The sequence below is a fragment of the Condylura cristata genome, unplaced genomic scaffold (genome assembly GCF_000260355.1).
Source record: "Condylura cristata isolate star-nosed mole 26May11 unplaced genomic scaffold, ConCri1.0 scaffold00019, whole genome shotgun sequence".
Lineage (NCBI taxonomy): Eukaryota > Metazoa > Chordata > Mammalia > Eulipotyphla > Talpidae > Condylura > Condylura cristata.
The window spans coordinates 20,508,414-20,523,161 of NW_004567120.1; the positions used below are offsets into that span (position 1 = coordinate 20,508,414).

At 35.5% G+C, this 14,748-nt stretch overlaps 1 protein-coding gene across 1 annotated transcript; it reads left to right on the forward strand.

The window, feature by feature from the left end:
- The first annotated feature begins 13,399 nt into the window (after positions 1 to 13,399).
- On the forward strand, positions 13,400 to 14,286 carry LOC101635608 (putative elongation factor 1-alpha-like 3). Its single transcript, XM_012727068.1, is given in 3 exon segments — positions 13,400 to 13,668; positions 13,931 to 14,224; positions 14,226 to 14,286. Coding segments are annotated over 3 exon segments (624 nt in total).
- The last annotated feature ends 462 nt before the right edge of the window (positions 14,287 to 14,748 follow it).

The window sequence follows — 14,748 nt, forward strand, 5'->3', positions numbered from 1 at the left end:
TGGTCTCCTCCAAATATATATAAAAAGCAACCATATTATTGTGATTTCTTTCCAAGATATAGCTATAATCACATTAGTCATCTGCTTTAGGTTTTCCAGAAAATTCATTCTCAGATTAAAATCCAAGCCCTTGCAGTATTCTACAAATTCCCACACAGTAGCTCCCTGCCTTAACTCTCTTGACATCTATGTCTTTTCTAATTCATTCAGCACCAGCCAGCCACACTGGCTTCCTTACTGAGCCAGGTATGCTTCTCTCTCATGTCCACGGTACAAGGCAGCTCTTCTCAAATACCTACATGTCTCATTCCTTCAGGTCTTGGCTTAGATGTCACCTTTTCAGTGAAGCATTTCCTAGCCAACCTATTTAAAATTAAAATTCGAACTTCTTCCACCTACTTTCACACACATACACATTGCACATAGTCTATTTGGCTTCTCTGATTCATTTTTCTCCATTAGACTTATCACTCTATATGTTCATATACATATATAAGCAATAAGTATATATCTTGCTGCTATTGCTTACTTCTACCGATTATAATATAAACTCTATTATGGCAATGATTTATATCTAATTATTCACTGACATAGTTCCGATGCTCAGAACAATGTCCATCATCTTTAGTCTCTCTGAAGAGCTTTGTTGAACTACAGGGAAAAAAAGCCAGCTAATCCTCATTGAATCTTCCAAATTTCTTAAAAAAAATTAAAAAAAAGATTTATTTAACGTATGCATACAGAACTGGGATACAGGCCAGAGGTGCAGGGGCAGTGAGAGGATTCACCAGAGACAGAGTGGGGAGCAGAACAGGAAGATCGATGAAGTACAATGTTGAGGGGGGCAGTGGGCGAAACAGGAGAGGTCTGCTGTGCCCATGTGGATTACCGCTGGGGCAGGTATCCAACTTGCACTGAAGCAGCTTCAGCTAGCTTGCAGTGCTGCGTTCTAACTCGTTGCACCACCAGGGAGGGCCCAAATCTTTCAAATTTCAACTGGCATTTTCTGAGACTTCCAAAATTTCTTGAATCATTCCTAGCTTTCCTTAATAATCAACTCACACCCATTTCCCTATAATGAAAAAGCAATAAATGGCTTTAAAAGAGAATAGTAATAATGATGGGGAGCCCTTTTTTTCTAAGACAGCCCAGAGAATCAAAGTGGCAAGACTGCAAATGGTTTTATAGAGGGGGTTGGAGGATAATGAACGTGGAAAACAGATGATGTTCAAGTATGAAACAAATTTCTTATTTCTTTGAGGATAAACAAGATTAAGTAAATATATATATTGCACACACTGAGAGTTGTTGAGATACAACAAAGCAGACGTTGAGGAATCTATGAGAATACTGACACTTGAGTGCTTATAGAATTCACTCAGGTTTCTACAGCTGTGTTACAGCTTAGATAGGCGAAAGCTCAAATCTCTCAACTCTTATCTCAGTGTTCCTTCATATATGTATGTGTGCACATATATGTGTACATATATGTGTGTGTACATATCATATCATGTCACAATTTTGAAGAAGGGTTTCCATCCCACTGGGTCAATTATGACAGTTATCAGCAATGTAATTCATAACATTTGTGTGGGATGGGGAAGGGCTATTTGCATAGATGCTTAATGCCCTAAAGAAGAAGTGTGATCACAACTTCTATCCCTACCACAATAGGTGAAGATTTACATTATTTGCCTCACTGCTGACCCATTTAATTTATAAATGCATGTTTTTTAATCTCCCTCTCTCTACTTCTCCTTTTCTGTTATATGCACACACACAGAATCATGCATGTGTGAACATATACATAGACACTGCGTGGGTTTCTTAGAAAATTAGGAAAAGTCATCTTCCTAAAATGGTTGAATCAGAAAAAAATGATATCCCCTTAAGTTTGAAGTTTGATGATCAGATTTAAGCTTTGAGCAAGGGAAAAAAGTACTCCTTCCTGGTAGCATATCCCTCACTGCACCAAAGTATGTGTGGGCCATAGGCTGGATCTCAGAGCCCTCTGGCCCTTGCACTTGAAAACATGCATGTGAGCAGGTAAAGACATGCACACACATTAGTTAAATCTCTGATTTAACTAATTAATATTCCTATAATAGCAGTTTGACTCATTGAATGATGGCATTCATTGAATAAGGCAAATGGTGGGCCTTTTTTTTTTTTTTTCCACATTGGCAGAATTCCCATTCCATCAAAGTGGATTTTCTACAGCACACAGAGAGCAGGATACAGCTAAATGATCTCATAGATGATGACATTATTTTCAAGGGAGCAAGGGCAGTAAGACCTCAACAGACAGACAGGCGAGTAAGAAAAATGAAGCCACTTGGTGTGAATTAGGAACGTTAACATTCTTCTAAATTGCAGGAAAAGAAAGTAGGTGGCACTATATCTTTCTTTTTGAATCTGAGATAGAACTGGGAATGTGGACAAATTGAAGGTCTCTTGAAACAACAGAAAATCAGTATTTTAAATCCTGAAACTGTAATCATTAATGTGGCATGATGGAGGAGGTGACTAAGTTATGATTTTTTTTCTGTGCTTTGGGGTTGTTATTCTCAACATGAGGAATATCTCTGCCTTCTACATCTCCATTGTGCTGTGACTATTCTTTGAAGTTCAATGACTAAGTAAAAGCTGAATGTCACCTTGATATTTCATTTTTCAGGCAGCACCAGGTTTGACAGGGAAGAAAAGAGAAATAGCATACTAAGCAAATGATACAGACCAATATCTTTCCCGCAACGCTACTTAGTTTAGTGGACTAGAACACTAAAATAACAAGGTCACATTATAAACATACTGAACGCCTGCTCTGAGAAAAGTGTGCAGTAGAGATTTGGGGATTATAAAGGTAAGTATAGACTTACCAAAAGTTTGGAAATACTAGAACAGAACAATGGGAAGGAAAATCTTCAGTGAAAGCTGAAGAGACCATACTTAATTCTGATAGGTCAAACATTTTCAACTTTGAAAGCTCTTCAGCATCCCTCTGGGAGCTTATTAATCACACAAATTCCCTGAGCTTGGAGATTCTAGTTCTTTCAAATTTCCCAGTTAGTTTTCATATAAGCCAGGTTTGAAAAACACTCTTACAGACATGAGAGCCATCAAATGCTTTCAATCAAGGTAAGGGTTGAGTTATCTGATCAAATGATGTAACTGTGACAAGCAGGAGATGTGCAACATGGAATGACATGCATGTACAACATGAAGAATGAACAGAAGTAAAAAGATTATTTAGAATTAGCTCTTGTATGAAATCCTTTGTTTTCTTCTAATCTCTGGTCACAGAATATCAACCTTACTTATGCAGTCAATTTGCCAGACAGTGTTTTTGATGGTCCTGGACAAGGGATGGGAAGGTTATGGCTGATCAGTTCGATACCATTCTCATTCTTGGAAACCAATTTCATTTTCAGTAAGGAAAGACAAATGTAATAGACAAAAAAAGTGTATTTTTTCCATATGATGTCAAATATTCCTTGTCATGAGGGAGTTTAAAGAAAAAGCAATAAAAGGAGATTATTCATACCTTTTTCTGTTCTGCAAAATATGTCTTAATTGCAGAATCCGTGCTTAGGCTATGCCATTCTCTTTCATATGATTAGTTATATACAAAATTTCAACTTCCTTCATATGTAGAATGCTATACTAAGCCCTAGTTGTGTAATAAGTATTAAAAGGCTTGATCTGTAACCTGCCTATTAAGAGTAAAGTATGAAAAATGAACAACACTTATTGAAACTCAGATCCCTATGCTACACACTCTGTCATGGTTCAAACTATCCAACTTCCCTTTTAAGGCTGTTTTCACAGAAAAGGCTAAGTATGGCCCTTGGCCCTGAACCTATGTACCTTTTGAGAACCTGGCTATTGATGTAGGCTGTTTGCCTGTGGAACCAGCTAGGGGTCTGCCTTTTGAGGAACCAAGTTGGAGGGTGAGGGAGACTTGATCGAGAAATCAGAAATCCATAGCCAGCTTCCTGGTGCCACTCAGTGGACTGACTTCCAGGGATTTTGGAGCAGTGAGATCACATACCTGCAGCAGGGGCAAAAAAAATCCAAAGGTAATATGGAACCAAAAATAGTAGGAAAGACCTGCCCACAGGTGACCCAATTTTGTATATAACCAATTAACTTCAGGCAGTTGTTGATTTGATGAATCACAGTGGTGAATTTACATATGTTGCACTACTCTTGTATTCCTAGAATAAATCTCACATAGTCATGCTGTATGATCTTTTGAATTCTCTGAATTTTCTTGCTAGTCTTTTGTTGAGGATTTTTGCTTCTATGTCTACCATAGATATTGGTGTATAGTTTTCTTTGTTGTTGGTAACCTTGTCTGGTTTTGGTATTGGTGTTTTGCAAAGAGATAGTAAACATTTCCTACTTTTCCATTACTTTTATAAGCACTTGAGGATAGGTATTAGATCTTTTTTGATTAGAAGAATTTATTATCTGGTCCTGGACTTTTGGTTTGGGTGAGGTTTTTCTTATCATTTCAATTTCTGATTGTAAGTCTGTTCAGATTTTCTGTTTTTTCAAAATTCAGTCTTGGGAGATTGTACAATTTAAGGAATTTATTCATTTCCTCTAAGTTACCCAATTTGTTGACATGCAGATGTTCATAGTAGTATGCAACTTTGTAGTTCTGTGATATCTATCTTCTTGCATTTTTGGTTTTATTGATTTGTTTAGCTCAGATATTTTCATCATCAGTTCTATGATTATAGTAAAAATCAGGGAATAGAATACCAGTTAACATCTGTGTACGTGTGTGTATCAACCTATTTATAGCGTGTTCTATCTATCTATCTATCATTTATCTATCTAAGGTTATGATGTGGGATCAGAAAATTATTAGTATATTAATATATTCATGAGGGAAGAAGCTGTGACTAGTATATTTTCTGTTTAACCCCAACCTAACAGAGTGCCAGGCATATGGTAGACAATCAATAAATTAAATCAACCAAATAATCAAGGAAAAGGATTATGCATGTTCCTTGAGTCACTGAGCTTCAAGAACGATCATACCTGTCATTTCATAGAGACACTGAGATATGTTTTTCTCAAAACTGCAGTGGTTACCTTAGGTATACAGGGAAATCACCAACAATGATGTGCTTAATTTTGGGTTTATGTGTGTGCTGTTGTGCTGTTTTTGTGTCTGTATTCATGTATATCTGGGTTGGTATCATAAATATTTTAATTTCTATGTCAATTTTTAATGCACTGTTGTTGTATTGGGACTTTAAAATCTGGTTAATAGGAAAGATGATAGGAAATATTTAATAATCAATCATAACATAATTGCTCGATTTTTCATTATATTCATTTTGCTGATTTCAAGCTTTGCTAGAATCTTGGAAGGCCAAATGAATCAAAATGTTTGGAAAGGAACTTTGTAATTAAAGACCTTAGGAGTAACTTGAGTATGTCATTTTCCATTGAATTGCATTGTTCATAATGTCACCATCTTATTGAAAAATAAAATGAATAGATATCATCTAAAATTTTTGTTAATTAATGAACCTCATTTTTGTTACACTGCATTTCAGTATCTAAATCCAAATGCATTCAAATGGGGTATGTTTAATTGGTTATAAAATATTGATATAGAAACTCCGCAAAGATGTATATGAAATAGTGTTCTAAAACTGCAGTAAAAGCTTCAAACTTAAAATGTACTAATAGCAAAAAGGGCATCAATTATAAGAATGTATTAAATAGGTAAGTGAATCAAGTCTCAACACAATTAGAATTCACCAAGAAAGTGAATTTGAGATGAATCTTCATGTTATAATTGAAGTATATTGATGTTTTCTGCATAAATTTATAATACACTATAATGAAAAAAATCAATGGCAAAAATTTGAAACCCTAAATTTTATCTTTGTTGTAGCTGTTTTCCTCACTGACTACTGGACAAAGTTATGTCTTCAATTGTCCATGTAGCAAGTTGATTTCCTCAGGGGAGCAGAAGTAAAATATTGACTTATTGACTCACTAGAAGTGCCTTTAATTCTTATGGCTTTCAGTTGTTAAACTGCTGTATAGTTGCAGTCAACTAAACCATCCAATGACACATAAAGTTATTTTTCCATTAGAGTTCTGTTCTTCATTTCAATGTAAAAACATTAAAAAATTAAAGAAATTATGATATCCCAGCATTTGCAACTCTAATTCTTATTTCTACATCTTCAAGTCAGCTTTTTCCAAATAACATCTTATGGTATTGTAAAGAGTCTCAGGACATTTTTGAAAAAAATTATCACACTGTAATTTGGTGATTTTTTTAAAAACACCTGCTTTCTTATTAGGCTGTTATGAACTATTATACCTCATTTTTAATCACCTCAGGACCTAGCATAGTGCTTGGCACATAGTAAGTGCTCAAAAAAAATTTTTTTTTAGTGCCAGAAATTTTAAAAATCTATTTTATTGAGGTAAATTTGCTTTCCAACACTGTATGTGATTCAGAAACAGAGGTCCACACCTCCTAAGCTGCATGTCCCCACACCACAGCCACCACCAAGGCACCCAGTGCCGTTACCATAGTCCACTGGGGAGTGGTATTTTCCTCCCTCCCCTCTGGTCACCTCAGTTCTACAGTTTGCTTTCTAGAGTTTGTTATTGGTTCAGTTTTGCTTGACCCTTTGTTTTGTTTCTTTATAGTCACATATAAGTAAAACTATCTTGTATTTGTCTTTCTCTTTCTGACTTATTTCACTTAGCAGTGTCTCTATATATCATTCATCTTTTTCCATCATGCAACGCTCTTATTTTCTTGTCTAAATCTTCAGTTCCTAACTTGTGTTGTTTAATTGTATTTCTCACAGCATTCATTTTTCCCCTCCATTTTTTTTACATTTTCAAATATCATTTTTTAGAATGAATGAGTCTCATGTCTTAATAAAATGTCTTAATATCCTTTTCCCTCGCTTGAGTGAGATGTAATTGACAGAGTCTTGTATAAGTATTTTTTTAGATACGGGATTATGGGTGGGCTTTTAGTTTCTTTTTTGAACTTTAATATTTTAATAGTCAACATTATTTATTTTTTTAAAGATTTATGTATGCATGCATAAAGAACTGTGGTACAGGCCAGTGGTGCAGGGGCAGTGAAAGGCTTCACCAGACACAGAATGGGGAGCGGAACAGGCTGACTGACAAAGTACACTTCTGAGGGGAGCAGCGGGCGAGACGGGAGAGGTCTGCAGCGCCATGTGGAGTACCCCCTCCACCCCCTCAGGGCTGGGGATTGAACTCGTGCTGAGGTGGCTTTATCTACTTAGTGTTGTGCTTTAACCCGCTGTGCCACCAGGGAGGGCCCAAAGGCAACGTTATTTTTAAGATAAAAATAATAAATATAATTTATAAATGTAATATAATGTTTTTAATATTTATTTTCTTACATCATTGTCAGCTTTTGAATGATATTTGATTACTCTCCTCAGATGTAGACACTTTAGTTCCCTATTACCATAGCACCCTTCATCCCTTAGTACAGTCCCTTGCAACACTGTGTAACTTTAAGGTGTGTAGCAGAACTATTTGTGTTACATATATTGTGAAATTATTTCCATGACAAGTTCAATTACAATCCATCATCGCCTACAAGCATTACGTATTCTCAAAGTACTTTTTGAAAAAGAAAAACTTGCATGAAGCCTTGATAATAGTATTTAGGGCAGAATAGCCATATTTAACTTAATGACAAAATGACATTTATTATAGAGTTTGCATTAGAATTTACATAAAATATAGCATAATAAGCCATGCAATATGTGAATAAGTAAAAACTATAACTTGTGAGCAGCAGCAATTGAGACTTGATTACTTGGTACCTCATAAGTGAAATCTACATGAAAGGATTTATTAGTTAAGTATAAGAGATATAAATACTTTTAAGTAGTAAAATGCACAGTATTCAAACTAAGCAAATGTTTATGTAGACTTGTACAAGCTCCATTGCCCTTGCATGAATAAGGTTTACAAATCTAAAAAAAAAAAAAAGGCACTGTAGAATCATTTTAATGTGGCAATCTGGAGTCCCATTATTCTTGCACTCTGTGATCAAAATACCATATTGTCTTGTCTGGCCTTAAATGAATCCATCACTTAGCTTAGGTTCGAAAGGCCTAGAATGAAGTGTAGTGGTTCTGGTATTGTTTGCAGGGGAGACTATCTAAAGGCCCAATTTACCTATAATTCACTATCAAATATTTACAAAAAAGACCTGTCACTTGTTGAATGACAAAACTGGTTTAGGTCAATATACAGCAACTGTTAACATAAGTGCTAGCCTTAGAATTATTCCATGAGAACCTATTTATACTATTCTACATAGTCCAACCTTAGAATCTTTAAAAAAAAAAGTTGTAATATTGTGACTAGAAATAACAATATGCATAATAAATGTAATAAATAATAAATGTAATATCTACTTTATTTTTTGCTATTTTTATATACCTGCTTTCTTATTTGAGAGAGAAATCCTGTGAGGATAAGAAAGGTTTTATTTTCCTCACTTTATGGTGAAATTAAGTGATATGATCCCTATTATTTAGCAACTAAAATTCAAATGCAGCTCCCAACCCAGAACAACGCTTTTGTTTTTATCCACCAACAAGTTTTCCCCAGGAGATCCTAACATGTTCTCAATAGTTTCTGAGATAAACATTTCATTCTCCTAGAAGTCCGGAGAATTGGGAAAGGTCAAAACATATGTTCCTGAAAAAGCTTAAATGAGAACCACTGGTAACACTCAAAACTGTCAACTGTTTGCTCTGAAGTTAAATAATACTTCACTTCTTATTTTGCTAAGTGTTTCATTAATTTTCCACAATTCCTTTAAAAATACTATATGCTGAATGAAAATACTAAAGTAAATGAATATTTAAATAGAAAATAAAATACAAAAGTAGAAAATAAAACAAGAGCAGTGTGCTAGTTTTGGAATTTCTCTGTAATATAGTCTAAAACATTGCTAAGTTCTTTTAATAAAGAATATTCACTGAATTACTAGCCATTACAAAAGAAGATTCATTGTAAAACATTCCCATAAGCTAAACTAATTTTATAGTGATGTAGTAACATACATTTCATTAAATATTAACCAGGTCCATTTCTCTGAACATTCCCCATAAATATCCCAATACATTCCCAGAAGAACATTTCCATCGGTTTTACCCAAAGCTAGGATAATGTGCTATTTTTTTAATGATCTAGAAATAAATGTAGGTTACAAATCTGTTCATCAACATCACTTAAGAGTGGTGTTTATTTAAATATATATTTTAACCTGAATTGCATGATTGTAGGTATGTTTTTACTTTTTTAAATTCTTAGAGAATTCTTTCATTAGAAATGTAGCTACAAGACAAATTTTTAAATGTCATTCCCATTAAAAGCTACAAAGATATTTGGGTTGGCTGCGAGGCAAGCATCATGCTACCCAGCAGAGGTGCTGTTTTGTTTGATCCCATTGTTTTCAACTTTTTAGCAAGGGGAAGGAAGAATGAAAGCATAGACCTTTAAATTTGGATCAATTGGGGCCAGAGGTCTGAAGCACTCTGTTGAAATTGCTTAGAAGACTGCTCTTCTAAGAATGGTAAAAAGTAATCAATCAGGTGGAATTGTAGAGAATGAGAAAATGTGATTCAAGGAATGAAGAGAGTACAGAGGTAAGGGGCAAAGACACCTCTTTCTGCAGCATGCTATGGACTGAGATCATTTGTTGCATCTTCAGTCCAAACAGAAATCCATAGACTCTCTTTTGATTTGACCTCAAGGGGAAAATAGACAGCAAGAGAGTGGAGGCTGAAATGAAGAAAGAAACCCCCCAAAGCATGTTATCTTACACCCAGATTGAAGAATTCCTGTTGTTCAGGAGCTTAACATCATCCCTTGCTTTTTTCTTCGTGGGGTGCCCAAGATGGGGTAGGCCTTGTGCTTACTGTGTATGCTTTGGAGTTGGGGGTGGGGCAAAGGCAAATTGGGATGTGAACAAAGAAAACCATACCTGAGCATAGTTTTTGAGGATCAGAGAAGGTAGGCCGGCAGGAAACAGTTACAATGACTTGTAGAAAGTACTTTAACTAATGATAATCCACTAGTTGTGTTCTCTGCATAACCTGATTGCTTCACAGTATTCACCCGTTTAATCTTACTAACAATATTATGAACACAACATGTAACTAAAAACTTGTAATTACTGAGGGATCATTTTCTGTGTCCATCAAATAAACTACAGAAGCAAATAAATGCTCTTGTGCATATGGAATTTTGTCATATGGAATCTTGTCATATGGAATTTAGTTGTATGTTCTTCTTCAAAAATACCATTTGGGGCCCTCCCTGGTGGTGCTAGGGGTTAAGCACAGCATTATGAAGCTATCCACAGCCACTGCAGCATGACTTCAATTCCCAGCTAGGAAGGTGACCCCCATGGCACACCAGACCTCTCCTGTCCTGCCTGCTGCTCCCCTCAGCAGTATACTTCAGTCTATCTGCCTGTTCTGCTTCCCGCTCGGTCTCTGGCGAATCCTCTCACCCTCCCACACCACTGGCCTGCACCACGATTTTTGTATGCATAAATAAATCTTTAAAAAACTCTGTTTGTAGTCATTGCTTCACCAAGTTCAGCATTTTCCTATTCTTTTCAATTTTAGTTTATTACAAATACATATATATATTTTAAGCATTTACAGGTAGATCTTCAATGATACAGATAACATTAGTCTTCTTTGACCACCTAGATTTTGTTTCTGTTGCCTTGATAAATAACCACTTTCTACCGCCTCTGTGATTATTACTACCTAGCTATTCACTGCTTATTCTGCCTGGTCTGAGTGAAGATCTCTCACAGCTAGGGTCCACTTTCTTAATAACCCCACAACTTCCTCCCCTGACATCTACCTTCAGCAATTTGTGTAAAATAGACTTCTCACTAACTTGATGTTCCAATTCCCTTTCCTCTCTCTGTGCACTATTCTAAGCTACCACTTCTTGCTGCTCTTTCCTACCTAGTATACTGCAACTCTACATGCCCAGTGTGTTCAAATGCCCTCTCCTGCCTAAAGCCTTTCCTGGGTCTACAAGTGATTTTGCTTAATTAAGGTGCTGAAAATATTTATATAACATTTAATCATTTGATATTATATTCTTAGAGGGTTAAAATTTATACTCTGAAAATATGTGCTTAATAACAATTTTAAACATTGAGAGAACATGGTTTGATTTATCCCTTGCCTTTGTATTATTTATGTCATATTATTCTTTAATTGCTAGATGTGCAGGTGCTTCTGTTTGCTCTTATAAACAATTCTATAGGGAATATCTTTATATAAATGAATTTCTTTTTCTATCGCAATTGTGTCTATAGCATATATATTTTTAAAATAAATTTTGAGTTAAAGGGTATATGCATTTGCCAAATTATACACTAAAAAGGTCATACCTGTTAGATTCTTTCCAAAATAGGTAGGTTACTCCCTGATACCATTAGCAACAATTAGTTTATTCAGACTTTTCTTATTCTATAGGCAAAAATATGTTTTGTTATTTTAATTTAACTTTAATTAGTGATTAGACAAATTTTTATGTTTATTATCTTTATAAGAGTTTTCTTCTTTGAATTGCTTAAGAGTATCCAATTTTTTCCCCTAGTCTATAGCTTTCTTCTCACTGGATTTAATGAGTTGCATATTATACTAAAGAAGTTATTTTTTCATGTCCTTTTTGGAATCGATTCTAATACCTACTTGTACATAATTGTTGGTAAGTAAAGAACACTTGATTTCTTAAAGTTTCATTGGACAAATTATAAAAATTGTTTAAAAAGGATTGTGTAGCATAAACCATGGGTCATTTTGTGTAAGAAATGAACTTGACATTTACTGAGTGTCTGCTTTGTGCTAGAACTCTGCTATGTGTGGTCACATATTTTTCTGCATAAGTCCTTTGAGAAACACAGTGAGGTAATTATTTTTATCTCTAGTTTTATAGAGATTAAAGCAACTGAGTCAAATAACTTCAGCAAATTGGTCAAGAACAAGTAACAAGTGAGTAAAACTAGGGAGTTTAATCTGTGTCTTCCTCATTCTAAATTCTATGTGTTTAAGTCTTAGTCATAATGTACAACATCAATTATGTCTTGCTCATAGAAGACAATGATGTTGGCTGCAAGATGGAATGAATATTCAGAATATTGTGAAGTAAATCAGTTTGACCGAAAAATGTCTCAATACTTGGCAATGAGTCTACTGCCCATTATATATATGATCACTCAGACAGAATAGAACCAGCCACCGCCAAGCATCTACTTCCTTCCCAACAAGTATTATGAAAGGAGAGCCAAGAGCATTAATACATACAAAGGGTAAAAATTCACCATTGAGCCGTTACTTATTTGGAACTACATTTAATAAAATGGTTGCATAGCATATTAGGAAGCATCTGGACATATTTCATCCTGAAAATTGTTTACTTAGTAGCTTAGTAGCTTCACTACCCTGACCTTTGGTTAGGTAGATGAATAACGGTGACTAACACAAGCTACATTCATAGCAGTGCTGCTGACAAATCTATCTGCTTCTTTTCCCATATAGAGATGGTCATGTTTTTTATACAGGAAATACAAGGAGACTAATATTTTTTGTACTAAATAATTTCCAAAGACAGTTTCTCAGAGTAAAAATCCTATAGTAAGTAATGCATTAACTAGCTATCAATAAATTGCATAACATACTACATCCCTAAGAGAGAAACTAAATGCCTAGTCATGAATGTCTACTAACTTTGGTACAAATATAGGTGGGGAGCAGCAGAAAAGATTTTCTATGAATTAGTAGAATGGGAAAAAGATAGCTTTCTAAGAAACTACAAGTTGCCACCTTTGCCAGTCACATATAAATAGCTTTTACTAATATATTTCAAACTAATTGACATAACATAGAGTATTAAGTTGTTCAAAATGAAAGAGCCCTTGGATCATCCATATCATTGATTTCCAGCTCTAGCCATGTATTAGAATAACTTTTGATGGGGCCCCTTGTACCTTATTTTTTCAAAGTCCACCAGATTATTTTATTATGTGTAACCATGACTGAAAATCACTAACATTTGTGTTAGATTAACTTACATTCATTCCCCCCAGCTTTTTGAAATAGGTTTTGTGCCAGAATATGGGTATCCTGAATGTCAACATAAATGGGAAAAGAAAAGACTCCTTGTTGTCATTGGACATGCAGACTGGGCAAACCCACCACTGCTGCTCATTTGACTTATAACACTATGAAAGCAACAAAAGAACCAACAAGAAAATTGAGAAGGAGGCTGCTAAGATGGGAAACTAAAAGGTTAACACGACCATAATATTATGATTAATATCTCCCTGTGGAAATTTGAGATCAGTGAGTATTACATGACCATCATTGATGCCTCAGGACACAATGACTTTATCAAAAACATCATTACAGGCACATCTAGAAAAGACCATGCTGTCCTTCTTGTTGCTGATAGTATCACTGCATGGAAAGCCAGTATTGTCAAGGATGGGCAGACCCATCGGCATGCCCTTCAGCCTTCAAGTTGTTTACAGGATGTGAAACAACTAATTGTTAATATTACCAAAATTAATTCCATTGGGCCCTTGCTGGTGGCACAACAAGTTATAGTGCAGCACACTGAAGCTATTCGCAGCCACTGCAGCAGGAGTTCAATCCTATGGCACAGCAGACCTCTCCTGTCCCGCCTGCTGCGCCCCTCAGCAGTGTATTTCAGTCGATCTGCCTATTCTGCTACCTAGTCTGTCTTTGGTAAATCCTTTCACCCCCTGCACCTCTGGCCTGTACCCCAGTTCTTAGATACATAAATTAAAAAATATTTAAAAGAAGGAAATTCCACTCAGCTCACTCGACAGCCAGAATAGGTATGAGGAAAATGTCAAAGATATCAGCACCTACCTTAAGAAAATTGGCTCCAACCCCAATGAAGCAGCATCTATGCCAGTTTCTGGTTGGAATTGTGACAATGTGCTAGAATCAAGTGTTATCATTTTGTGGTTCAGGGGATGGAAATTCACTTATAAAGATGGCAATGCCAGTGAAACTTCAAGTTTCAAAATGCTTGAAGCTCTGGATTGCATCTTGCCACCAACTTGCCCAACTCACATACCATTGTACCTGCCCCTCCGGGGTGTTTATAATTGGCGGTATTGGGACTCTGTCAGCTGAGTTAAGAAAAATGTCCTCAAATCTGTTATGATAGTCACCTCTACTACAATAAGTGTTACAACTGAAGTCACAATATTTGGAGAATTAATATTTTGACTTCTGGGCTGATCACAGTAGCTTTCCCACCATCAAAGCACCCCTGGTCTTCCATCCTAGCCCACTGTGCTCACCCCTTCTTTTTAGACACATATGTTTTGCATAATAAAAATATCTTCTCTTTTCACTTTCTATGCTTGATAAATCTCGACTAATTCTTCACATTTAAGAATTAGTGTCAGGTTGAGTTATGAGTACATTTTAAAAAGAGCATAAAAAGTATTCAATACATATAATTTCAGAGTCACTTAATGATTGGTATTTTTGCCATCACAGCTCTTGACACAAAGAACAGCTTATTTGTATCAGTATATTATGTTAGAAATAATGTAACTGTTTTGCCTTTAGCTTAAGATGAGCTGGATTTTAAAAGAAGCACAGGAAACAGTTTTAAACT